This window comes from Phyllobates terribilis, unplaced genomic scaffold (assembly GCF_046119375.1).
Source record: "Phyllobates terribilis strain yellow unplaced genomic scaffold, ASM4611937v1 Scaffold_11__3_contigs__length_659146591, whole genome shotgun sequence".
NCBI classification, from domain to species: domain Eukaryota; kingdom Metazoa; phylum Chordata; class Amphibia; order Anura; family Dendrobatidae; genus Phyllobates; species Phyllobates terribilis.
Window position 1 is genome coordinate 309,781,682 of NW_027362771.1, and position 26,559 is coordinate 309,808,240.

Below are 26,559 nucleotides of genomic sequence, written 5' to 3' on the forward strand. Positions count from 1 at the left end.
TTTATTTTTTGCATGTTGTGCTACTTTAATTTTCTCTATTTAGATAGAGATGTATATTTTATATACAGCGGTAGACACATTTCTTTGTCTGCATAAATCCCTCTTTGTATTTAGTTACAGAAGTGATCAATGCTCCCAGTAATTTCATTGCTTCCTGGGACACAAAGATTAAAATCCAGAGTGAGAGGCAGCATTCATCACCTGCATCCCCCCTCCCAGATCATGACTCCTCCCTACATCTGCTGTCTTTTCCTCCAGTCGCTCTTTTTTTTACTAAGTCTGTCTATGAGGTGCTGTGTGTCATCATCTGCACTTGTGTCCCTCCATCATAACCCCCTGCTGTCTGTCTATCCATTGTGTATGTATTAGTCAGACACATCACACTGCATCATCATCGTGCTGTAAATCCCCAGTCTCCTGTGTCTCCCCTGCATCTCCCATCCTCAGTCACACAGCTGCAGTATGGAGGATGTGGATGGTCAGAGCTCAGCCAGAGCCCAGCAGATGACAGGTGATGATGATGTTCTGTATCATGCATATCACCATAGCTTCATGCATCTCACGTCTCTGATTTCTCCTGCATGCATTGCTCATCATACAAGCCACCGTTATGTAACAGTCTCTCTCCTCCATACAATGATCACATATGTTATATGGGATCACGCGACGTCACTGCATGCACTGCATGATGTGCCGGCTCCAGGCGCTGGTCATGTTAGTAGGGATCATCATGCATGGGGCAAATACTACCATTCTCTATCATAGCCTGTGAGCCACTGTAGAAGATGTTGTCTGAGATTTGACTTCATGCCAGATGTCAGATGTCTATGCAGCGATGCAGCTCTACATCACATGGTTTAGGTTTTATTTCATATTTTATTATAAATGTATGACTAATGTTTCTAGATCACGTGTATATGGCTTCTGCCATCAGTGATTGTGGATGACCTTGTAATATGCCTTGTTACTGCAGCAGATGTCATACTGGTTTAAGCAATGACTAATAATCATATTTTAGGATTGTGCTTTATGACGGTCCAGATTTTACAGAGTTAACAAATGCGTGATTACATGAAGCTGGTCTGGACATACTAGTCAATGTCTAATCCCTTGCTACAATAGACATAGAGCATAATCAGCTCAGATCTTCTAACACAGTCATACACATAAAGGAGGCAATTCTGGCTGCCTTCTGCCGCCACTGAGGTCTCATTGCTGCTGTCAGATTAAAGGGGATGTCTGTCTCAGAAGAAAAGTCTGCAGTCACGCTATGTGACTGGAGGGTGCAGATCGTGATGGTCTCACCCGGCTCTAAATAGAAGGGAATTGAGAGAATCGTAGGAGTGTAGTCAGCACGTGACCATCAGCATGCAAGTCACATACATGAGATCAGGTGATCGCCCACCAGCACAGACAATACAGGGGAGTCGTGACATCGGGAACATCGCACATTGTCACGATTCTGCATTCATAATGAGTGACTACAGACTTTTCTTCTGAGGCCCGACAACCCCTTTAATGGAGATGCTATGGTCAGAAGCAGGAGATATGAGAACATATGGATACAAGGAAATGAGGATATTTTTTACTTTGTGGGGAAGAAATGCTTTAATACCCAGTTATTATACCTATTCAATCACATCATTGCTCTCTTGCTTTTTCATTTCTATTTTTATTTATACTAATTTATTGAAACAAATGCTCAATATAATTCCTTTATAACATAGCTACTTTATAATGTAATGTACTTTTTTTTAGTTAGTTCTTTTGTAATAAAGGTCCTTTTTAATGTAAGTCCAATAATGTGTCTCTTATAAAAAAAAATATGTCCTTTACAATGCTTCACCTTCATAGCACAGCTCTTATATAACAGCACTATTATAAGGTTGTTTCTTTAAAACATAAGTCGTTTATTACATTGGTCTGTTATAAGCTATAACGTAGCACCTTTCTAATGTAGGTCCTTCGTATTGAAGCTGCTTTATAATATAGGTCCTTTATTACATAGTAGGTGCTTTACAAAGTAGGTCATTAATAATATAGTTCCTTTATAATGTTGCTTTATATTGTATCTCCTTTATAGTTGAGGCCTTTTATAATGGAGCTGATTTATGATGTTGGTAATTTAGGTCCTCGATAATGTAACTGTTTTATATCATAGATTCTACTCCTAGCTCCCTGTGAGTAAAAGTCAGATTCTACAACTGTCCAGGTGGCATAACATGAAGCTTGTGGACCCCAATTCAAAATCTCAAACAATGCCCCCAAGTATCGCAGGTCTTTAATGGTAATATTCTTTTCATATGGGTCAAATGTATCTTTTGGGCCCCCACAGGCTCCAAGTCCCAGAAGTGCTTGCAACCTCTGTATCTATTATAGTTATGCCCCTGTGTATAGAGTTCTATGCATAACTAATACAATAAACAATGTGACATGCCGAAGTAGTGCTGTTGCAGAATGTGACATGCAGAAGTAGTATTGTTGCTTTAAAAGCATTCAGCAACTATTAGAAGTAACACAAGCAAATGATACAGGAAATGCTGTGCTCCAGAAGCATCCAGCAACTAGAGGGGTTAACACAGTCACAGGAGAAGGGAAATGTGTTAGCAGAGCCCCAGGGGTATCGTGGGGAAGTTGTTTACTGTCTGGCTGAAGCCGAAGAGAAAGGTGGTGTGAGTGTTCTGTATCTCACAGAAGCGCCCCTGCAAGTGAAAAGGATTCAAGTCAGGAGTGAAGCTAAACACAGGTCAGGTAGAGTTCTTGAACTAGCAGTGCAGAGTATTGTCAGGCAAAAAGATAAGGACTGGAAGAAAAAAGGTGTCACAGGGATCATCTCCCTCAGCAAACCACCCCCTCTCCTCCATCTCACTGTGCTGTAGCGAATGCTCTGTTCATTAATGTGCCTTTGCATTAGTCCTGTACTACTGGGAAGACTGTGAACTGCGGTGCTCCTAAGGAAACTGTATTGTTTGTCACTGGAGCCTGTAGCATATAAGACTTAACTTGCACTGGCTGTGCGGCTTCTTAATAAATGCTACTGTTCTATCGTTTATGAGGATTCTTGTCAAGTGCGTCTGGTCAGCAAGTGAAACAACCTACGTGTCTGTGCCTGAGGGTCTGTGCCTGAGAGAAGCTGCAGCACATGGTCTATGGTCACCCTGAGTAACGGTTCCCCCAGGATTCCAAAGAATTCATGTAACCTGTCTAGCCCCTATCTGAACCTAGAGGCATGCGTGTAACATTGTTGGCCCATACAGGGAATCCTGAGTGGGAATTAGCATGTAGAGGGAGAAGAGGAAAAGTGTCTGGAAAAACACAGCAGCACAGCACCTCAACTCTGCTACACCAGTTAAACGGGACCAGCCCTAAAGAAAAACTCACTAGCAGCAATGAAGGTGGAAATAAAAATAGACAGAATTAGTGAGCTGCTTCTTCAGCTAACCTGTGAAGAATTGAAAACAGAAGCAGAACATATAAAGATGTCAGTATAACAGAAGTTAAAGAAAGGCTCTGCTCCTAAAATCGCCAAAATGAGTCAGCTGAAGTTGGAGACCCCCGCTGGCCAGTCCGAAGATCATCATAGAGACCCTCCAGTGCCACCTCCGAGAGGAAACCTTAAGTCACCAACAAAAGAGAGGCCTGCCAGTGCTTACTGGGAGGAAGTAATAGGAGAACTGCGAGCCGAGTTTATTGAAGTGAAAAAGTTGATTCATTTCAGGCCAGAACCGGTATCCCTCAGACCCAGGAGTGGGTTCCAAAACAGAAGATACCCGGCTTGTGAAGCATGCCGTTCATCAAATCAGAGCACTGTGTGTGTCCACTGTCTAAGATGTGGTGAGGAAGGACATTATGCCAAGAAATGCCAATGGTCATGGTCGTTTGGGTTAAAAGACAGGAGGTTACCAGTGCGGGGCGACTGGTAACCGCGACACGGAGGAGGCCCTGGAAGCAAATCCAAATCTCACCAAACCCCAGAACGGCGCATGAGGTAAAACGACTGCGTCAGTACTATCCCCAAGTGTGTTCCCATCTACAACAGCTGCAAGGGAGACGGGAGCATCAGTTACTTAATGCCCAGTGCGAAGGTCAAATGATGTACTCCTGGAAGGAGGATTCCTCAGTCAGTAAAGATAGCCTCATCAACCTAATCGATGAAAGGTGCTTTATACAGTGCCAGCTAGATGGACTCCTAGTAAAAGCACTGTGGGACACAGGAGCCCAAGAACTCTTGGGACCAATGGAACTCCATGGCAAAGCTGTCAACCAGTCCAATATCCCTTTCGTAGGCTGGGTGGAAGTGACTTTCCAACTCAGGACCACGAAGAACAGCAACACCATCGAGCTTTTGGAACTTTTTCTCGTGACCAGAACGTGGCAGAGGATCCTATCCTGGGTTATAATGTAATTAGTGAGGTCATCATGAAACACAAGACAGGGGCGTTGGTGGAGGATGCTATTGCCACATCGCTCGCCATATCCAACGCCATGGTGGATAACGTTATTCATAAAGTAAAGAAAGCACAGAATACAATGGACCTAAAAGAAGTAAAGGTAGGCTTGCACCCAACCATCATCCCTGCAAACCAAATGGTGGGGGTGAGGTATGGAGTTTGGGTAGAACCGGGAAGAAAAGTCCAGAAAAGACTGTTCGTGCCAAAAGACTCCTCAGAACTTCCAGAAGGCCTAGTTCAAGGTGAGACTGTGCTTACGATTCCTACTGGTGGGTTTGCTCGAGTGACAGTACCGGTGATGAATACTAAGAAACACAAAATTAGACTGGATCCAAAGACTGTGTTAGGTCACATCGATACCATTAAAACGGTATATCCAGCCAGTATGAGACCAGCCCAGGGGTCTACAGTGAATTCAGTCTCCCCACCAAAGAACAGTAGTTGCCCAGGGAGGAAATTGCGCAACCCACCTTGGGGTCCTGGTACCCCAGTACCCCTGGAACACTTGTGTGCTGAAGATCTAGCGATAACAAAACAGATGCTGAGAGAAGAGTGTCATGCATTCTCCAAAGATGACTCTGATATAGGCTGTATCCCGTCGTTGCATTTGAAAATCAATTTGAAAGAAACGACCCCAGTAACCAGAAGTTACATGTCTGTGCCAAAACCATTACATCGTGAAGTGAAAGAATATTTGCAGGATCTCATCAACAGAGGTTGGGTCCAAAAGTCAAAGTCGTCTTACTCCTCTCCTATTGTCTGTATTAGGAAGAAGGACGGTACGTTGAGACTCTGTTGTGATTACCGGGAACTAAACCGAAAGTCAGTACCTGATCGACACCCGATACGAAAGATCCAAGATATGCTGGATAGCCGATTAGGAAGCACCTGGTTTTCTTTCCTTGATCAGGGTAAGGCATACCACCAAGGGTTTGTCGAAGAGTCCAGTAGACCTTCGACAGTATTCATCACACCGTGGGGATTATATGAGTGGATCCGCATACCGTTTTGGCTCAGTTCTGCTCCAGCAGAATTCCAGAGGAGCATGGAGACATGTTTAGAAGGATTGAGGGACGATATCTGCCAGCCGTACTTGGATGACACTGTGGTACACAACAAAATCTTCCAGGAGCATGTTGAACACGTGAGGACCGTATTACAACGGTATCAACAACACCGAGTTAAGTTGACCCCAAAGAAATGTGAACTGCTCAGAAGACAAGTACGATTTCCAGGGAAAATTGTGTCCGGAAAAGGATATACCATGGACCCAGCAGAAATCTCTCCGGTACTGGCCTTAAAAGACAAGCGGCCCTCTACCGTCGGGGAGTTGAGGCAGATATTAGGATTCCTCTCCTACTTTCGTACTTACGTTCCGAACTTCTCCTGGATTGCCACCCCACTATACCTCCTCTTGGGGGGGATGACAGAGACAACAACACTCACGGAGAAAAAGAAGAACACGGGTAGGACCGCGCTTAAAAGAAACAACGCCGTTTCGTCCCAGCAGCCCATTCTCTGGACAGCAGACCACCAGGAGGTATTGGAAGAACTAATAGACTACCTGGTAAAACCACCCATCTTGGGATATCCTGATTTCAATTTACCATTTGTTCCTCATTGTGACGTTTCTCAAGTTGGACTGGGAGCTGCCCTATATCAGCATCAAGATGGAAAAATGAGAGTCATTGGTTACAGTTCTAGAATGTTGATAGGCGCAGAGAAGAATTACCATCAACATTCCAAAAAATTGGAGTTCCTGGCATTGAAATGGGCTATCTGTGAATGATTTAGAGATTATCTCTACTACAGCAAAGAGTTTGAGGTATACACTGACTACAACCCTTTGACCTATGTCCTTACTACAGCCAAACTGAATACAACGGGTCAGAGATGGGTCGCTGAACTAGCTGACTTCAATTTCAGCATCAAGTACAGGCCAGGAAAATGCAATGCGAATGCTGACGGATTGTCAAGAATGCCACTAGAGCCTGAGGAGTTCATGCAAGAATGCTCAGAGGAAGTCAGTCTGGAAGCAATTGAGAGCACTACCCAAGCAGTACAAGCTTATCAGGAGGAAGACACACCATTGTGGTGTCCGTTGACGGTGGAAGCCACCATAAAAACTGGAGAACAAGATCACCCACGGTCTATTCAACAACTACCAAAAGAGAAAATCCATAGAGCACAACGGGAAGATCAGATAATTGGTAGAATACTACTTTATGTGGACCAAATTTGGTTTCCAAGTAAACGGGAGAGAGACAAAGAGTCACCAGCATTATCTTTTTTAATTAAAGAATGGACGAAGCTCTACCTCAGTGAAGGCTGTATCCTGCACCGTAAAGGAGGACAAAACCGGCAGTTGGTACTACCCAGAGTATTCCGTAGGTTGGTCTTCAAAGAACTCCATAAAAACATGGGACACCTGGGAGTGAAAAGGACAACAAATTTGATCCGTGAACGTTTCTTCTGGACGTACATGCAGAGAGATATTGAGAGGTACGTGACTAGGGAGTGTGGGTGTCTGAAAGATAAACATCCCAACACATCAACCCGGGCACCTATGGGCAACATCCAAACTACGTACCCGTTTGAGATGGTCTCAATAAACTTTCTACATATCGAGAGATGCAAGGGTGGTTACTAATACATCTTGGTGGTGATGCACCGTGTCACTCGATTTGCTCAAGCATATGCCACCACCAATAAATCTGGTCGAACAGCAACAGAGTAGATCTTCAATGATTTTGCTTTGAGGTTTGGGTTCCCTACGAGGTTACACCACGACCAAGGAAGAGAATTTGAGAACCAGCTCTTTGCCAAGTACTGTAAAATTCAGAGATCCCACACAACGCCCTATCACCCAGAGAGTAATGGACAAGTGGAACATTTTAACGAGACATTATTGTCGAAGTTGCGAACTTTAATAGCTGATGAGAAGAAAGACTGGTTGAATTCTCTGTCAAAAGTGGTACGTGCCTATAACTGTACAAAGAGCGATGCAACTGGTAACTCACCCTTTTTCCTATTGTATGGACGATCGCCAAGACTTCCAATCAACATCATGTTTGATACTCCGGTGTCAGAGACTTACAGAATGTATCCGGAGTACGTTCGGAAATGGAAGGAATGGATGGCAGAGGCATACAACATAGCACCCAAAGTGCTTACCAAAGGACAGAGCAAGAGTGAGGAGTACTATGATCAAAAATGTTATGGAGCAGAGTTGGCTCCGGGAAGCTGGGTGCTAGTCAAGAACGTACGTGAGAATGACGGTCCAGGAAAACTTTGCTCGTACTGGGAAGACAAGGTGTATGTGGTCGTAAGGAGGAAAGCTGATGACAGCCCAGTGTATGAAACCCGATTGGAAACGGGAGACAAGAAAACCAGAATAGTCCATCGCAATTTACTGCTACCCTGTGATTATCTCCCACCACAACAAGACTTCCCACAAGTAGACCAACATCGTCCGAAATCGACTAAGGGACCACCACAGACTGTAGCTTCGGAGGTGGATAATGACCATGAAAGTTCCAATGGAGAAGAACACATCGATCTATTTCTTGGACCGGCAAGGAGAGGGATGTACCATCCTCAGGAGAGTGGACTAAGTCCTGAGGCTCCAGAGTTCGTACCAAGGAGTACAGATGAAGTCCAATTCAGATCTGATGATCGAACACCGGTCCCTGAAGAGACCAATCGACACTCAGGAGGAGTGGAATTACCAGACCATGCGGAAACAAGTGACTCAGAAGTACAGGAACTTACAGAGGCAGCTCCAAGAGAATTTGAGGAAGCACGGGAAATGAGTGCGGCGGAAGAAACTTCTGTGACCAAAGAACCCATGGTCTCTGAACAACAGAAGGATGTCGACTCGAGAAGTGACCAGGTAAGCCCACTTGAGTGGTATTCACCACTGAGAGGCAGTATGGAAGATGTGGCCTGATGGAAAGACTTGTTTTCATGCTTTGATTTTCCTTAAAAGACTGTTAAAGAATAGAGAGAGAGAGAGCTGGTTGAAGACGTACGAAAAGCTCCAGCTGAAGAGATGCTGATTGTTTTAATTGTGTTAATTGTTTATTTCTAACAGGCATCCTACAAGAAAAAAGTAGTAAGATTAGGTTGTTATCAATGTTTATGAATGTTATACCAATTTCACAATACCAATTTGTATATAAAGTTATCCAACTTTCACAAGTGTCTCAGAATTGGTCAAATTGACGACATTCAAAAAGGAGGGAAGAGTGTGACATGCAGAAGTAGTGTTGTTGCTTTAAAAGTATTCAGCAACTATTAGAAGTGACACAAGCACATGAGACAAGAAGTGTTGTGCTCCAGAAGCATCCAGCAACTAGAGGGGTTAACACAGTCACAGGAGAAGGGAAGTGTTTTAGCAGAACCCCAGGGGGATAGTGGGGAAGTTGTTTACTGTCTGGCTGGAGCCGAAGAGAAAGGTGGTGTGTGTGTTCTGTATCTCATAGAAGCGCCCCTGCAAGTGAAAAGGATTCAAGTCAGGAGTGAAGCTAAGCACAAGTCAGGTAGAGTTCCGAACTACAAGTGCAGAGTATTGTCAGGCAGAAAGATAAGGACTGGAAGAAATGGTGTCACAGGGATCATCTCCCTCAGCAAAACCTCCCCCCTCCTCCATCTCACTGTGCTGTAGAGAATGCTGTGTTCATTAATGTGCCTTGCATTAGAACTGTGCTGTCCTGTACTACTGGGAAGACTGTGAACTGCTGTGCTGCTAAGGAAGCTATACTGTTTGTCACTGGAGCATGTTTCTCATAAGACTTAACTTGCACTGGCTATGCGGCTTCTTATGAAATGCTGCGGTTCTACTGTTTATGAGAATTCTTGTCAAGTGTGTCTGGTCAGCCAGTGAAACAACCTACGTGTCTGTGCCTGAGGGTCAATACCCCTGTGTGCCTGAGAGAAGCTGCAGCATATGGTCTATGGTCACCCTGAGTAACGGTTCCCCAAGGAATCCAAAGAATTCATGTAACCTGTCTCGCCCCTATCTGAACCTAGCGGCGTGCGTGTAACAACAATCCCTCTAAAATACAAAGTTTATTGTTGACATTAAATATTCAAGAGTTCTATGCATGCATAACTCATCCACTTACTCATTGGAGGTAAGTAATAGTAGGGAGCACAACCTTTGGGAATGGTTCTTTCTACTGTCATTGTAGAGATCTCTCTTCATTGGAGTTCCTATCAAATTACGCTGCACCAAAGTGACTGTCTGCTTGCATCCCCTCCTACTCAGGGCCGGCTCCAGGTTTTTGTGGGCCGAAGGCGAAAGAGTCTCAGTTGACCCCTTTAACACATATTATGATTTAAGATGCACTCTTTAACTGTGTAAGCCCCCCAACATGCAGCCCTGTGCATGCAGCATCAGTCAAATTCCATAAGCAAGAGGAATGAAATGCAACATCACCCCCTTACATATGCAAGGCCCCAATATGCAACATCAACTCATTTCCTGTGCAAGCCCCAACAACATGCAGCACATGCATGCATCACCCCCTTCCCTGTGCTAGACCCTCAACTAAACCCACTTACATATGCAAGCCCCTAACATGCAACATCACTCACCTATGCAATCCCCCACAACAGGCAGTGCCATGTATGCATCACCCCCTTCACTGTTCAAGTCATCCATCATGCAGCCCTGTGCATGAAGCATCAGCACATTCCATGTGTAAGACCAATGACATACAACATCATCTCCCTTCCCTGTGCAAGACCCACAACATGCTACATTAAAGGGGTTGTACACTACTAGGACAACCCCTTCTCATCCCGCATGCTTGGTCCTGATAAAATAAAAAAAGCCTATGCTTACCCCCTGAGCTGGCGCCGTTCCAGCGGTGTTGGCACTCGAGGTCCCGGGGCTCTCATGTGGTTGTTGGGACCATAGGTGGATTTTAATGAGGTCAATCTGGGCTACTGCCCGGGGCCTGAGGCTCCGGGGGGGCCCATGATCCAAAAAAGTAATTGCCCTCATTATAATCCATACGGGCTACAATTCCTTTAAATGATGTTGGTCCCGCCCTGCTGTATTACCTCTGGCAGAACGTAGCCAGCATACAGAAAGCTGGCGTGTCTACCTAAGCGGAGAGGAGCTTCTAATGGCACTGCAGCCGGCCTGCGCGCCTGAATTGTCTGTGGGAGAAGCTGCTCCTGCCTGCCTCGGGAACATCTGCTGCTGCCTGGGTCATTAGGTGGGTGCTGGATCTGCTACTACTTGCTTAAAGTTACTTTTGTGGCAGACTAGCAGCACTCTATATTTAAAGGCAAGGGGGCATATTAATTATTAAAACTTGTGGATAAAATATGGGGGATGGGAGTGTTATTGAAACTACATGGGGCAATTACCCCTGCAAACTGTGCTGTCCACCATGGAAATGTAGCTTTGTGTGTGTGTGTGTACATACATACATCTTTTCGGCAGTCTCAGAGTGACTGCAGGCTTCTCTACTTTGTCTGAAGCGCCCCTTTAATTTGATATGGGGACTAGAGGAATTTCTGCAGGCAGCCAAGTATAGATTAGATGTATGTCACTGTGATCTTTTCATGTGCTATATAATGTGCTATATAAATACATTATGCAAGTAACATTTCCAAGGTGGAAGGTGGACAGCACAGTGTGCAGGGGCATTTGCCCCATGTAGTTTCAATCATACTTCCCTCCCCCACATGTTATCCAGAACAATAATGGCCTTTTACTTTAGGGTATGTGAACACGATCCTTTTTTGGCAGCGCTTTGAACGCAGTATACTTGATGCTGCGTCCAAAGCGCTGCACGCAGGTGAATCCGCATGTGTTCATTGAATCATGTGGATTAACCACATCCTATACATTACACTGGTAGAATTTCTCTTGCTGAGGCTAGCTTCTTCGCAAGAGAAATAGACATGCTGTGGTCTTTGAAGACGCGCCACATATTCGTCTCTGTGGGTGATCCACAGGAGCACGGGAACTCATAGTGGGCATAGGATTTATAGAAATCCCATCCACTATGCTGCAACATCTGGCCGCTGCGGATTGCACGCAGCGCAAGTCTGCTGCATCCAATCCGCAGCGTTTACTTACCGTGTGCATGCACCCTTAGATACTGAGCATTACTTTTTCATGCTCTGCAGTCTCACATAGTGAATGCATAGTGAATGCAAACTTATCTTAGGAAATTATATAAACTCTTTAGGGTGCCCATGATCAGGAAATGCTGCAGGTTTGACGCTGCGTGTTTATACAGCGTCAAACCCGCAGCGTCCAGATGTTACAGCATAGTGGATGGGATCTCTAGAAATTCCATGTCCACTATGTGTGCATCTGAGGCTGCGAATCACCCGTGGACACGGACACGTGGCGGGTCTTTCTGGACAGCAGCATGTCAAATTCTCTTGCAGAGTCGCTAGTCTCCGCAACAGAAATTTGACCAATAGAATATATTGAATGTGGTAAATCCGCATTGTTCAGTGAACACATGTGGATTTACCTGCGTTCAATAGAACGCAGCCTTCTGGACGCAGCAAAAATATGCTGCATTCAAAGCGCTGCTACGTCCGGATCGTGGGCACTTAGCCTTAAAAGGGAACCTGACGAGTTAAAAAAAAAAATGCTATTAACATGCAGATGTAGGGTTAATCTGCAGGTTAATAACATTCTGAAGCTGTGTGGCCACTGCACTGAAGCCCTGCTAAACGTTATTCCTCTCTACAGCTTTTAGTCATAGAGGTGCGGGCGGCGTGAGTTCAGTATCCCCTGAATGCATAGTGACCAGCGGCTGCATCCCCCCATCATTGTTAGAGTCGGCGTTAAGTCAGTGTAGGGATGTGGTTACAAACACTGCTCACTATGCATTCAGAGGATACTGAAGTCACGCCGGCCTCACCTATTTCACTAAAAGGCTAGGGTCACACGAGCGTATTTAACTCGTAATGACCTGGAGAATCATAGTGGCAGGTCAGTTTTACCATATAGTGAACATGGTTAAAAAACAAAAAACAATTCTGGATTGCACTTTTTTTGCAATTTCACCGCACTTTGAATTTTTTTCCTGTTTTCCAGTACATGATATGGTAAAACTAATAGTGTTGTTCAAAAGTAAAACTTGTCCCGCAAAAAACAAGCCTTCACATGGCCATATTGACCGAAAAATAAAAAAGTTATGGCTCTGGGAAGGAGGGGAAAAATGGAAAATGGCCGCGGTGTGAAAAAAATCGGTCCCATTCTCATCCAGAAAAGTGGGACAAATTTTTCTCACTTGTCATCTGTGTACAATTTGTTTCTTTACTCAGCAGCTATTAATCATTTACAGGACCATTAACAGTTGTCTATGTTACAGAATTGCAGTGCATCAGTAAAAATTAGATGCCATTCTGATTTTTTTTTTTCTCGCACCCATCCAATTTATGAGCGAAATCACAGCAGGCTGCGATTTAGTTCTCACACCACACACAGCTGAGAAAAAGCCTCAGATCTGCACGGCCTCATTAAATAACATTGGTCCAACTGCAATACCTTTTCTATCGAATTGCACTCTTCCAAGTTATAAGCTTGCGTCAGTGAGTGGCACGTTATTGTACTTGACCTGTCACATGCGGGGGCCCACACAGTCTGAACTGCCCAGGGCCCTGGCTACCCTTAATTCACCCCTGGTTGTGACACATGACTCTGGTGCCCAATCAACGTTGGCGTCACTGTCCCCACCTTCTGACAAATCGAACATGGAGAGGAAGCCCAAGTGTGACGATACAGCTTATAATCTTAATCAGCTAGACGTTTAGGTTTGTTAAGCCAAGAGAAATACACTATTGTGTTTATGTTGACTTGTGAATGTACGTGTATTTCAGTGGCTGGTCAAGAAAGACATAGTATTATGTGTATAAAACTGAATGTTGACTTCTCTTTATTTGGAAACTATCACGTTTGTCAATATGCTAATGACATATTGTACTAAGCTAGCTAGATGTGAATTTAAAGAGCAAGATGAATACAAACTATGCAAGTTGATTAAATGAAAAACAATGAGTCATGAGGACATTCCACCTTCATCCCTGACCCTTGACCTGTGAATGATGACCTTGCACAGATGTAAATATAAACAGGGATGTCTGTAGTGCTGCAAGCAGAATCAAGAAGAATCAGAAAGACTTTACAAGGAGAATCAAAGATCAGACTTTCTCATACCATCAGCTTGGAAGCATGGATTTAACCACAGATTTGGATTCTGCATGATACCTAAGAGTATATGGCTCTGACTGGAAAGATACGAATCTGCTCCATTGACCATCAGAGCATCAGCCCATGGATACATTTGGGGAGACCAGGTTGGGACGATGAAGTCACCTTGCCTCATAGATATGTTGTTTGGGGTTGCCAGATGGGACCCTCCGGTCGCCTGGAACCCATGGAGACATTTGGAGAAGCCAGATTGGGACCAACCAGTCATCTGGCCCCATGGAAATCTGCCTGCGCTGTCTGTTACAGGTAAGAAGGGTATATGGCGCCGGAGATCGCGCTATGCGTAGGCACTAAATGCATACTGCGATCTCAAGCGCCATAAGTACATACCTGACCCGGCGGGGTGTTGCCACGGTGCCTCTGTTCGTGAAAGAGGCCAGGGGAGGAGTGCGGCGTTTGAATCGGCGCATGCACATAGCGCTCTATCCGGCGCCATTTTAGTGAAGACACATTTGTAGTGTGTTTTCAACAAAATGGTGCTGGACAGCCCGGTATGGACACACACGTACTCCAGCGCCACACTCCCCCCCCTGTCACCGGATGGGGGCCAAAAAGAGGATGGGGGCTGCATATAACAGGATGGGGGCAGCATATATCAGGATGGGGCTGCACATAACAAGATGGGGGCTGCACATATCAGGATGGGACTGCACATAACAGGATGGGGGCAGCACATAACAGGATGGGGGAGCATATACCAATAAAAATGCTCATGGTGGGAACCAGGCATGTGGAGTCCTTCCGTTCACCTTTTCTGCGTCGCACAAAGACACGGTGGTTGGAACCAAATATCTCAAATATGGACTCATCAGACCGAAGCACAGATTTCCACTGCTCTAATTTCCATTCCTTGTGTTCTTTAGCCCCAACAAGTCTCTTCTGCTTGTTGCCTGTCCTTAGCAGTGGTTTCCTAGCAGCTATTTTACCATGAAGGCCTGCTGCACAAAGTCTCCTTTTAACAGTTGTTGAAGAGATGTGTCTGCTGCTAGAACTCTGTGTGGCATTGACCTGGTCTTTAATCTGAGCTGCTGTTAACCTTCGATTTCTGAGGCTGGTGACTCAGATAAACTTATCCTCAGAAGCAAAGGTGACTCTTGGTTTTCCTTTCCTGGGGCAGTCCTCATGTGTGCCAGTTTCTTTGTAGCGCTTGATGGTTTTTGCAACTGCACTTGGGGACACTTTCAAAGTTTTCCCAATTTTTCGCACTGACTGACCTTCATTTCTTAAAGTAATGATGGCCACTCGTTTTTCTTTACTTAGCTGCTTTTTTCTTGCCATAATGCAAATTCTAACAGTCTATTCAGTAGGACTATCAGCTGTGTATCCACCTGACTTCTGCACTACACAACTGATGGTCCTAACCCCATTTATAAGGCAAGAAATCCCACTTATTAAACCTGACAGGGCACACCTGTGAAGTGAAAACCATTTCCGGTGACTACCTCTTGAAGCTCATCAAGAGAATGCCAAGAGTGTGCAAACCAGTCATCAAATCAAAAGGTGGCTACTTTGAAGAACCTAGAATATAAGACATATTTTCAGTTGGATCACACTTTTTTGTTAATTATATAATTCCACATGTGTTAATTCATAGTTTTGATGCCTTCAGTGTGAATGTACAATTTTCATAGTCATGAAAATACAGAAAAATCTTTAAATGAGAAGGTGTGTCCAAACTTTTGGTCTGTACTGTATATTTATATATATATATATATATATATATATATACATACACTGCTCAAAAAAATAAAGGGAACACTTAAACAACAGAGTATAACTCCAAGTACATCAAACTTCTGTGAAATCAAAGTGTCCACTTAGGAAGCAACACTGATTGACAATCAATTTCACAGGCTGTTGTGCAAATGGAATAGACAATAGATGGAAATTATTGGCAATTATCAAGACACCCTCAATAAAGGAGTGGTTCTGCAGGTGGGGACCACAGACCACATCTCAGTACCAATGCTTTCTGGCGGATGTTTTGGTCACTTTTGAATGTTGGTTGTGCTTTCACTCTCATGGTAGCATGAGACGGACTCTACAACCCACAGTAGTTGCTCAGGTAGTGCAGCTCATCCAGGATGGCACATCAATGCGAGTTGTGGCAAGAAGGTTTGCTGTGTCTGTCAGCGTAGTGTCCAGAGGCTGGAGGCGCTACCAGGAGACAGGCCAGTACACCAGGAGACGTGGAGGGGGCCATAGGAGGGCAACAACCCAGCAGCAGGACCGCTACCTCCGCCTTTGTGCAAGGAGAAACAGGAGGAGCACTGCCAGAGCCCTGCAAAATGACCTCCAGCAGGCCACAAATGTGCATATGTCTGCACAAATGGTTAGAAACCGACTCCATGAGGGTGGTATGAGGGCCAGACATCCACAGATGGAGGTTGTGCTCACAGCCCAACACCGTGCAGGACGCTTGGCATTTGCCAGAGAACACCAGGATTGGCAAAGTCACCATTGGTGCCCTGTGCTCTTCACAGGTGAAAGCAGGTTCACACTGAGCACATGTGACAGAGTCTGGAGACGCCGTGGAGAGCGATCTGCTGCCTGCAGCATCCTTCAGAATGACCGGTTGGCAATGGGTCAGTAATAGTGTGGGGTGGCATTTCTTTGGAGGGCCGCACAGCCCTCCATTTGCTCGCCAGAGGTAGCCTGACTGCCATTAGGTACCGAGATGAGATCCTCAGACCCCTTGTGAGACCATATGCTGGTGCGGTTGGCCCTGGGTTCCTCTTAATGCAGTACAATGCCAGACCTCATGTGGCTGGAGTGTGTCAGCAGTTCCTGCAAGATGAAGGCATTGAAGCTATGGACTGGCCCGCCCGTTCCCCAGACCTGAATCCGATTGAGCACATGTGGGACATCATGTCTCGCTCCATCCACCAACGTTACGTTGCACCACAGACTGTCCAGGAGTTGGCGGATGCTTTAGTCCAGGTCTGGGAGGAGATCCCACAGGAGACCATCTGCAACCTCATCAAGAGCATGCCCAGGCGTTGTAGGGAGGTCATACAGGCACGTAGAGGCCACACACAATACTGAGCCTCATTTTGACTTGTTTTAAAGGACATTACATCAAAGTTGGATCAGCCTGTAGTGTGTTTTTCCACTTTAATTTTGGGGGTGACTCCAAATCCAGGCCTCCATTGGTTAATAAATTTGATTTCCATTGATGATTTTTGTGTGATTTTGTTGTCAGCACATTCAACTTTGTACAGAAAAAAGTATTCAATGAGAATATTTCATTCACTCAGATCTAGGATGTGTTATTTGAGTGTTCCCTTTATTTTTTTGAGCAGTGTATATATACAGAAATTGTGAAAGTATTTGGCCCCCTTGTACTTTTCTACCTTTTGCCACATTTCTGGCTTCAAACATAAAGATATAAAATTCAAATTTTTTGGAGAAGAATCAACAACAAGTGGGACACAATCGTGAAGTGGAACGAAATTTATTGGATATTTTAAACTTTTTTAACAAATTAAAAACTGAAAAGTGGGGCGTGCAATATTACTGGGCCCCTTTTCTTTCAGTGCAGCAAACTCACTCCAAAAGTTCAGTGAGGATCTCTGAATGATCCAATGTTATCCTAAATGACTGGTAATGTTAAATAGAATACACCTGTTTGTAATCAAGTCTCCGTATAAATACACCTGCTCTGTGATAGTCTCAGGGTTCTGTTTCAAGTGCAGAGAGCATCATGAAGGAACACACCAGGCAGGTCCGAGATACTGTTGTGGCGAAGTTTAAAGCAGGATTTGGATACAAAAAGATTTCCCAAGTTTTAAACATCTCAAGGAGCACTGTGCAAGCGATCATATTGATATGGAAGGAGTATCAGACCACTGCAAATCTACCAAGACCCGGCCGTCCTTCTAAACTTTCATCTTGAATAAGGAGAAGATTGATCAGAGATGCAGTCAAAAGGCCCATGATCACTCTGGATGAACTACAGAGATCTACAACTGAGGTGGGAGAGTCTGCCATAGGACAACAATCAGTCGTATACTGCACAAATCTGGCCTTTATGGAAGAGTGGCAAGAAGAAAGCCATTTCTCAAAGATATCCATAAAAAGTCTCGTTTGAAGTTTGCCACAAGCCACCTGGGAGACACACCAAACATGTGGAATAAGGTGCTCTGGTCAGATGAAACCAAAATCAAGCTTTTTGGCCACAATGCAAAGCGATATGTTTGGCGTAAAAGCAACACAGCTCATCACCCTCAAAACACCATCCCCACTGTCAAACATGGTGGTGGCAGCATCATGGTTTGGGCCTGATTTTCTTCAGCAGGGACAGGGAAGATGGTTAAAATTGATGGGAAAATGGATGGAGCCAAATACAGGACCATTCTGGAAGAAAACCTGTTGGAGTCTGCAAAAGACCTGAGACTGAGACGGAGATTTATCTTCCAACAAGACAATGATCCCAAACATAAAGCAAAATCTACAATGGAATGGTTCAAAAATAAACGTATCCATGTGTTAGAATGGCCAAGTCAAAGTCCAGACCGGAATCCAATCGAAAATCTGTGGAAAGAGCTGAAAACTGCTGTTCACAAACACCCTCCATCCAACCTCAATGAGCTCGAGCTGTTTTGCAAGGAAGAATGGGCAAGAATTTCAGCCTCTCGATGTGCAAAACTGATAGAGACATACCACAAGCAACTTGCAGCTGTAATCGCAGCAAAAGGTGGCACTACAAAGTATTAACTCAAGGGGGCCGAATAATATTGCACGCCCCACTTTTCAGTTTTTAATTTGTTAGAAAAGTTTAAAAAATCCAATAAATTTTGTTCCACTTCACGATTGTGTCCTACTTGTTGTTGATTCTTCCCCAAAAAATTTGAATTTTATATCTTTATGTTTGAAGCCAGAAATGTGGCAAAAGGTAGAAAAGTTCAAGGGGGCCAAATACTTTCACAATGCACTGTATATAAATACAGTCGGGGAAATAAGTATTTGATCCCTTGCTGTTTTTTGTAAGTTTGCCCACTGACAAAGTCATGAACAGTCTATAATTTTAAGGGTAGGTTAATTTTAACATTGAGAGATAGAATATCCCCCAAAAATCAAGAAAATAAGATTGTATAAATTAGATATATTTATTTGCATTTTGCAGTGAGAAATAAGTATTTGATTCCTCTGGCAAACAACACTTAATACTTGGTGGCAAAACCCTTGTTGGCAAGCACAGCAGTCAGACGTTTTTTTGTAGTTGATGATGAGGGTTGCGCACATGTCAGGAAGAATTTTGGTCCACTCCTCTTTGCAGATCATCTCTAAATCATTATGATTTTGAGAATGTCGCTTGGAAACTCGGATCTTCAACTCCTTCCATAAGTTTTCTATGGGATTAAGGTCTGGAGACTGGTTAGGCCACTCCATGACCTTACTGTGCTTCTTTTTGAGCCACTCCTGTATGTTTTGGGTCATTGTCTTACTGGAAGACCCAGCCACGACCCATCTTCAATGCTCTTACTGAGGGAAGGAGGTTGTTGGCCAAAATCTTGCGATACATGACCCCATCCATCTTCCCTTCAGTACGGTGCAGTCGTCATGTCCCCTTTGCAGAAAAGCACCCCCAAAGTATGTTTCCCCCACCATGCTTCATAGTTGGGACTTTGTTCTTAGGGTTGTACTCATCCTTCTTCTTCCTCCAAACACAAGTTAATGCCAAGTAGCTCAATTTTTGTCTCATCTGACCACGGCTCCTTCTCCAAATAACTCACAGAATCATCCAGGTATTCATTGACAAACTTCAGATGGGCCTGCACATGTGCCTTCTTGAGCAGAGGGACGTTGCAGGCACTGCAGGATTTTAAACCTTTAAGGCGTAATGTGTTACCAATGGTTTCCTTGGTGACTGTGGTCCCAGCTGCCTGGAGATCATTAACAAGTCCCCCCCGTGTAGTTTTAGGCTGATCTCTCACCTTCCTCATGATCAAGGATACCCCACGAGGTGAGATTTTGCATGGTGCCCCAGATCGATGTCGATTGACAGTCATTTTGTATTTCTTCCATTTTCTTACTATTGCACCAACTTACTTATGTTTTGTAGCCCATTCCAATTTTGTGCAGGTCTATGATCTTGTCCCTAACATCCTTAGAAAACCCTTTGGTCTTGTCCATGTTATAGAGGTTAGAGTCTGATTAATTGAGTCTGTGGACAGGAGTCTTTTATACAGATGACTATGTAAGACAGCTACCTTTAATGCAGGTAACAAGTTGATTAAGAGTGTCTAACTGGTCTGTAGGAGCCAGAACTCATAATGGTTTGTAGGGGATCATATACTTATTTCTTACTGCAAAATGTTAAAAAAAATTATCTAATTTATACAATGTGATTTTCTTGATTTTTTGGGGGATATTCTATCTCTCAATGTTAAAATTAACCTACCCTTAAAATTATAGACTGTTCATGTCTTTGTCAGTGGGCAAAATTACAAAAACAGCAAGGGATCAAATACTTATTTCCCCTACTGTATATGCAATATGGTCACACACAGCTGCAAGTCCATCGGGGTCTTTTAGTTAGTTTGTCCACTAACTTTGCTGGCTGACCCAAAACTGCTAGAGTATATCATTTTGATCATACAGTCATGGGCGAAAGTTTTGACACCCTTGAATAATTTCACACAAAACCCCAAAAATAGGCCAGATAAAATTGTTGGCATCCTCAACTTAATACTTTGTTGCACACCCTTTGGAATAAATAACTGCAATCAATCACTTCCTTCAACCAAGCTTCTTATACCTCTCAACTGGAATTTTATACCACTCTTGTTTTGCATACTGCTCCAGGTCTCTCATATTTGAAGGGTGCCTTCTCCCAACAGCAATTTCAAGTTTGTCTCCACACGTGTTCAATGGGATTTAGATCCGTACTCATTGCTGGCCACTATAGAACTCTCCAGTGCTCTGTTTCCATCCATTTCTGGGTGCTTCTTGAGGCATGTTTGGGGTCATTATCCTGCTGGAAGACCCATGACCTAGGACGCAAACCCAGCTTTCTGACACTGAGCACTAAAGTGCGATCCTAAATCCGTTGGAAATCTTCAGATTTCATGATGCCTTGAACACAGTCAAGGCACCCAGTGCCAAAGGCAGAAGAATAACCCCAAAACATCTTTGAACCTCCACCATATTTGACTGTAGGTACTGTGTTCTTTTCTTTATAGGCCTCATTTCATTTTTGGTAAACAGTAGAATGATGTGCTTTACCAAAAACTCTATCTTGATCTCATCTGTCCACAAGATGCTTTCCTAGAAGGATTTTCTGGTAGAAATGCTTCATTTTCTGGAACAATTTCAAGGGTGCCAACACTGTAGGCCATGAGCGTAATTGTAGACTTTTTCCCGAATCTCCAGTTGTGGAGTGTAATCTCCATGGAGTGCCTCTGCAACTCAAAATATGGCATCTGGGGTGTATTGTTTGTAGTGTGGCAGCACCACAACTTCCAGGCATCTTATAGAGTATTAAGCTCCAAATGTGCAGGGTAGGCCGTGGAGACTTGATATAAAAGTGCACGCATATTTCTTTCCAAATAATCAATAGGACAGTCTGCCAATAGAATTTAGGGATGCTTGCTGCAGTTGCAGCAGAGTTCATCTCTATTGACTATAACTTTTGATTCACTACCAGTTTTAAGCTATATTGTACCTGTTACAAGTATATGCTCGCTATGAACTTATCTTTACAGCATAGTAGAACCAAAATCACCATCTTTGCTAGGCCGCAGACTTCATTAAAATTTGTTTACTAAGAAGAAGCATTCTCCTTTAACAGAAACCACAATTTACCAACTTTTAGTGAGAAACCACAAATTTAAGGGTAGTAATTCTACCCTTTACAATAAAAAACATATTCTGGGTCAGGCACAAAAGCCAGAGAAAGACATCCCTTGACTGATATTATGAAAAGTTTCTTCAAGGAGTTGCAAAGTGACAGGGAGTTATCATCTATTCTGCATGGAATAGGTGATAACTTGCTGGTCAGTGGGTGTCTGACGGTTGGGACCTGCACCCATTCGCGAAAAAGGAAATTTTTATCCTTGAAAGGGCACTTTTATCCCCATTACAAAAAGGAGCAGCAGGTCAGATGCTTGACCGCTGTTCCATTCATTCTCTGCTGGGCTAAGGGAGCAAGTCGAGTGTAGTGTTTGACAGGCGCATAGAGCATGAATGTAGCCGCAGTCAACCATGTGACTGCCACTCCAGTCTAACGGTGATTACAGTGCTGCTGATCGGTGCGGGTCCCAGCAGTCAGATCCCTACCGATCAATGAACTATCAATTTTTCATCTGACAACCCCTTTAAGTGTCACTGACTGCTGCAATAACCCTATTTACCCCTCTATTTATCAGTCACTGGCTCTTTAACTAAATACCTATTCCTAGAACATGGATCTAGGGGGTAATATTTCTCCTTGTGGAGAGTGACATGCATGGCATGCCAGTATAAGGAGGCTGATAAGCCATGCAATGCGCCTCTGCAAAATTAAAGATGCAATTGAGTTTTAGGATTGCTACTTCCAATAAGTTGCACTAGAGTTCAAGTTCTCATCCTCTTTGAAGAGGCAATTTACATATTCAGAACAAAAAATATATAAATTTAAATAATATGTAAGGTACAATTAACAACAACTAAGAACACCACTATTACTATATCATATGTACTAGAACATTATGGAAACTCTACCAAATATGTTATAGTACACCTCCTGCCATAGTAGGGTTAATATAGTCACTGCTCAACATCTAGTGGGTTAACAGTCACAGTTACCCTTAGATTGCTATTGTTTTCTCTCTCATCACAGAGCGCCATACACATCAGAGAAAAGTCAGTCAAAAAGGACGATTTCAACCATAATAACAGATCATCGGCTACGTCAGCAAAATGATTGATCATTCATTTTGATCGATAGGTGACTGACAAATGTTCATTATTATCATTCAAAAGACCGATCAGGCATGTTGGATTTTTTTTGGGCCAATCATAAGCATTGGCTGTATCAGCTGAATAAAATCCAAAACAGCCGATGTAGTCTGAGATGATTTTTATCTTCCTACAAATAACCGATCGTTTTTCGTCCCATATATGTGACCTTTAAGTGTGTGCGGCTTACCATACATGGTTGCTTAGGGTGCATCAATTATCGTTACTGAAGGGGCTCCACTCGTCTTGATATTTTGGGCACCTGAAACTTGTACTTTTGTCCCACACTTGAATCAGTACAAATGGAAAGGCAGCTTAGAATTCTTCTTGATTCCTTAGTCTATAGATTGAACAGCATTATTTGGTGAACTGCCTGGCACTGTTATTTGAGCACCATATGTAAACTGTAATCTTCTGCACTGTTCCTAACATCACATTATTTGTGCACTATTCCTAGCAGTATCCTCAGCCTCTTACCAACATAGATAAGGGTTATCTATAGAAGATTCTGCACAGGTCACCATTAGGGTTGAGCGAGTATGTTCTGTCCGAGTATGCTCGGAATGTGTAAGAAATAGACATTCCTCACATGTAATAAAACTGTCAAACAGTTGCAAATCATGCACACGGGAGCGATTCAACCATATCACCGAGCAGCTGTAAATACTCGGAGCTCGGCCCGAGCTTACTTGGCAAAAGGGTAAATAGAGCATACTCGCTCAACACTAGTCACCATCCATGATCTCCAGTGTAACTGCCTTCTTCTCCATTGTCTTTTTTTGTTGAAAAATAACACATTGCTGAAATAAGGTTCACTGCCGCTACCTTAAGCTGGATAGCAAAAACCTGGTGACAGATTCCCTTTAAAGGGGTTGACCAAGCTTATAATACTGATTGATGACCCTACTCCATGGGATAAATTAGCAGTATCTGATTGGAGGGGGTCTGGCAACCTGCACCCCATTAATCAGCTGTTTTTAGCTGTTGTCACCTGTAGAGGTTGGGGCCTCGATTATGTTTGGTGGCCTAGGTGCCTCAAGATACACTGTAATGTTTTTGTAGATTATGTAACATGCTGTTTGTAACTTTGTACTATACATGTATCTGACTTTCTATTATAGGATCCAGCCCGGGCTCAGGTTCTTCTGTTCGCTGGCTTCCTCAGCCTCTCACCAGAAGGAATTATTCTTACCCAAGAGAGTTGCTGAATGGTGAGTGTAAGTAAAACTATATATGCTTTAATCATGTCTTGAACAATGTTTTATACATTAAGTTAAAATAAAAAGGAATACAAATTTAACAGAAGAAAAAATTGAGTATATGTACTGCCAGGTATAATTGTAAAATTAGATATATAAATAGTTTGTGATCTAACTCTCTGATAAATGTACACGTATGTGCAAAATAAGTCTAAAGCCTCGCAACATCTGTAATTTTTCCAAGTCAAATATAAGACATGAGAAAATCCATAATAATAGTAAACAGAAGTCAATGAATAAAGTAATAAATAAAAAAGAATGATTAAAATAAAGAAAGGTCCTAGTTAGTGTTGAGCGAGTATGTTCTATTAACCCTTTCGCCGAGCATGCTCGGGCCGAGCTCCGAGTATTTATAGCTGCTCGGTGATAAGGTTAAATTGCTCCCGTGTGCATGATTTGCAACTGTTTGACAGCTTTATTACATGTGAGGAATGTCTATTTCTTACACATTCCTCACATGTAATAAAGCTGTCAAACAGTTGCAAATCATGCACACGGGAGCGATTTAACCATATCACCGAGCAGCTGTAAATACTTGGAGCTCGGCCCAAGCATACTCGGACAGAACATACTCGCTCAACCCTAGTCCTAGTTAATAAGATGCATTGTGATGCTAATTTAATCAGTGGAAATTATCCTGTTTTTTTACTCATGTCTAGCATATTTAGTGGGTCTATGGGCTATGCCTTTATGCAGTATACATTATAAGGACACTTGAATACCACATCCACAAGCAATTGCTGAGCATCTCATTCTGAAAAGCATGTACATTGTTATGGGGGTGTCACTTTTCCCCCTTTTACTAGATTTGCACAGTCCATTAATCCACAAGAATATTGTGAAGGTCAGACACTGATATTGGACAATAAGGTTTAGAGCCAACTTTTCAATTCATGCCAAATATCAGTGCTCAGTCAATACCAGTCAAGTTATTCCCACATTTTTTGTAAATTTTTCATCTAAGTTATCTAACTTTTGCAACAAAATATGTAAAGATTGCAGGATAGGGTGTGAGTTACAGAAGGCTAAAAGAAGGGGATATGGACCTCTACTTGTCCTGATAGAGCAGAAATGGCCTTAGCCAAGATATTGTTATAATGTCATATAATTCTATAGAATGACATTCTATACATATCTATTTTGGTTTCATGTTGTTTGACTGCTCAGGTTTCACTTTTTTTGGGTACCACAGACTAAACTGCTAAAAACGTGATACATTATCTATAGATTTACAAAGCATTAGGGCGACCCCATCTGGAATAAGCAGTTCAGTTCTGGGTACCAGTTGAAATAAAGGCTGCCCTGGAGTTAGGACAGCTACAAAGAAGAGCCAGAAAACTGATGAGACATGGAAGATCTAACTTATGTGGAAAGACTAAAAGAATAACATTTATTTAGTCTTGAGAACATATGTCTAAGGGGAGACATGATTAACTTGTACAAGTACATAAATGTCACATACATTACATAAAGTATGGTAAAAAGCTGTTTCATGTAAAAACCCACTCAAACGACAAGGTGCACTCCCTCCATATAGAGAAAGAAAGGTTCAATCTCCAGAGGAGACCAGCCTTCTCTATCATAACAGCTAATAATCTGCAGAAGAGTCTAGAGCTGGTCATAGTTGGAATCATTGATTGTTTCAAAAGAGGCTTAGATTCTTTTATAGGAGAAAACATCATAAAAGCTTGTGTAAATGTGTAAAGTCTTTTCTGAATGTTTGGTCCAGTGGATTGTCAATTGGGATCAAGAGGAAAAGATTACCTCTTTTAGGATGGATTGGATCATGCATTATGTGCTCCTTCCCTTTATCATTTCCTAATCCTCGATTGAACTTGATGAACATTTGTTCTTTTCAATCATATTAACTATTTAACTATATGGAACTCTGACTTTCTTTACTGCAGATTCAGAAGATGAAGAACCACCAGACCTTGAGTCAGAGTCTGGAGATCTTCAAAGTGGTTCAGAAAGTGGCCCTAGTAGCATGCTCTTAGAAAGCCAAGATTTAAGAACCCAGATCATACAGTTGCTCACAGAGCTGGAAGAAACTCGGGACCTGGCACTAAAACATGAAGACAGCTTTTTGGAGATGCAGGGTAAATATTCCAAAGCATTGAAAGTTTTCAGTGAAGTACTGCACTGTTACATTATGTTTGATTTTCATAACATTCACAAAACAATTCTGATTTATTTTTTCCTAGTTTTTGAGTTAACATTTTTCTTGCAGCAGGTCTAACTCCCATTTAAAAGTACTCCCTTCTTTCCCTTTTGTCATTACATCCTTTCTCTAACTGAAAAAGATATTCCTGATCTTGCTGATACTAATCTAAAACAACATAAATATGTCAATTTAATAAACTGATTTGAAATTGGTGATGCCAGCTGCTGTTAATTTTTTTACAGGTATCTTGGAGGAAGAACGATTGGCAAGTGCTCAACAAGCCGAAATCTTTACCAAGCAAATTCAAAGACTGCAAGGTGGGTTACACAGTGGCACAAATCTCACTGATTGCCAAAATATGTCACCTTTTCAGTGTAAATTCATCAAGGCACAAACATTCACCATGTTATCTATTTAAAGGATTTGTCTTGTCCTCTGTCTTCAGGAGCAAACCGTTCCCTGCTTCCGAGCTTCCTGCTTGCCGGGGGGCAG

General features: G+C 43.0%; 1 protein-coding gene across 4 annotated transcripts in view; it reads left to right on the forward strand.

Annotated features, from left to right (window-relative positions):
• The first annotated feature begins 240 nt into the window (after positions 1-240).
• Positions 241-26,559, forward strand: part of CCDC136 (coiled-coil domain containing 136) — a 76,654-nt gene continuing 50,335 nt past the window's right edge. For 2 of the 4 annotated variants that reach the window (XM_073652541.1, XM_073652543.1), the window contains exons 1-4: positions 241-511; positions 23,766-23,861; positions 25,811-26,002; positions 26,310-26,384. In XM_073652541.1, coding sequence (XP_073508642.1) covers positions 463-511; positions 23,766-23,861; positions 25,811-26,002; positions 26,310-26,384 — 412 coding nt within the window. In that variant the 5' untranslated portion in view covers positions 241-462. The remainder of the gene's footprint in view (positions 512-23,765; positions 23,862-25,810; positions 26,003-26,309; positions 26,385-26,559) is intronic. The other 2 variants (XM_073652542.1, XM_073652544.1) reach the window with 2 other exon arrangements.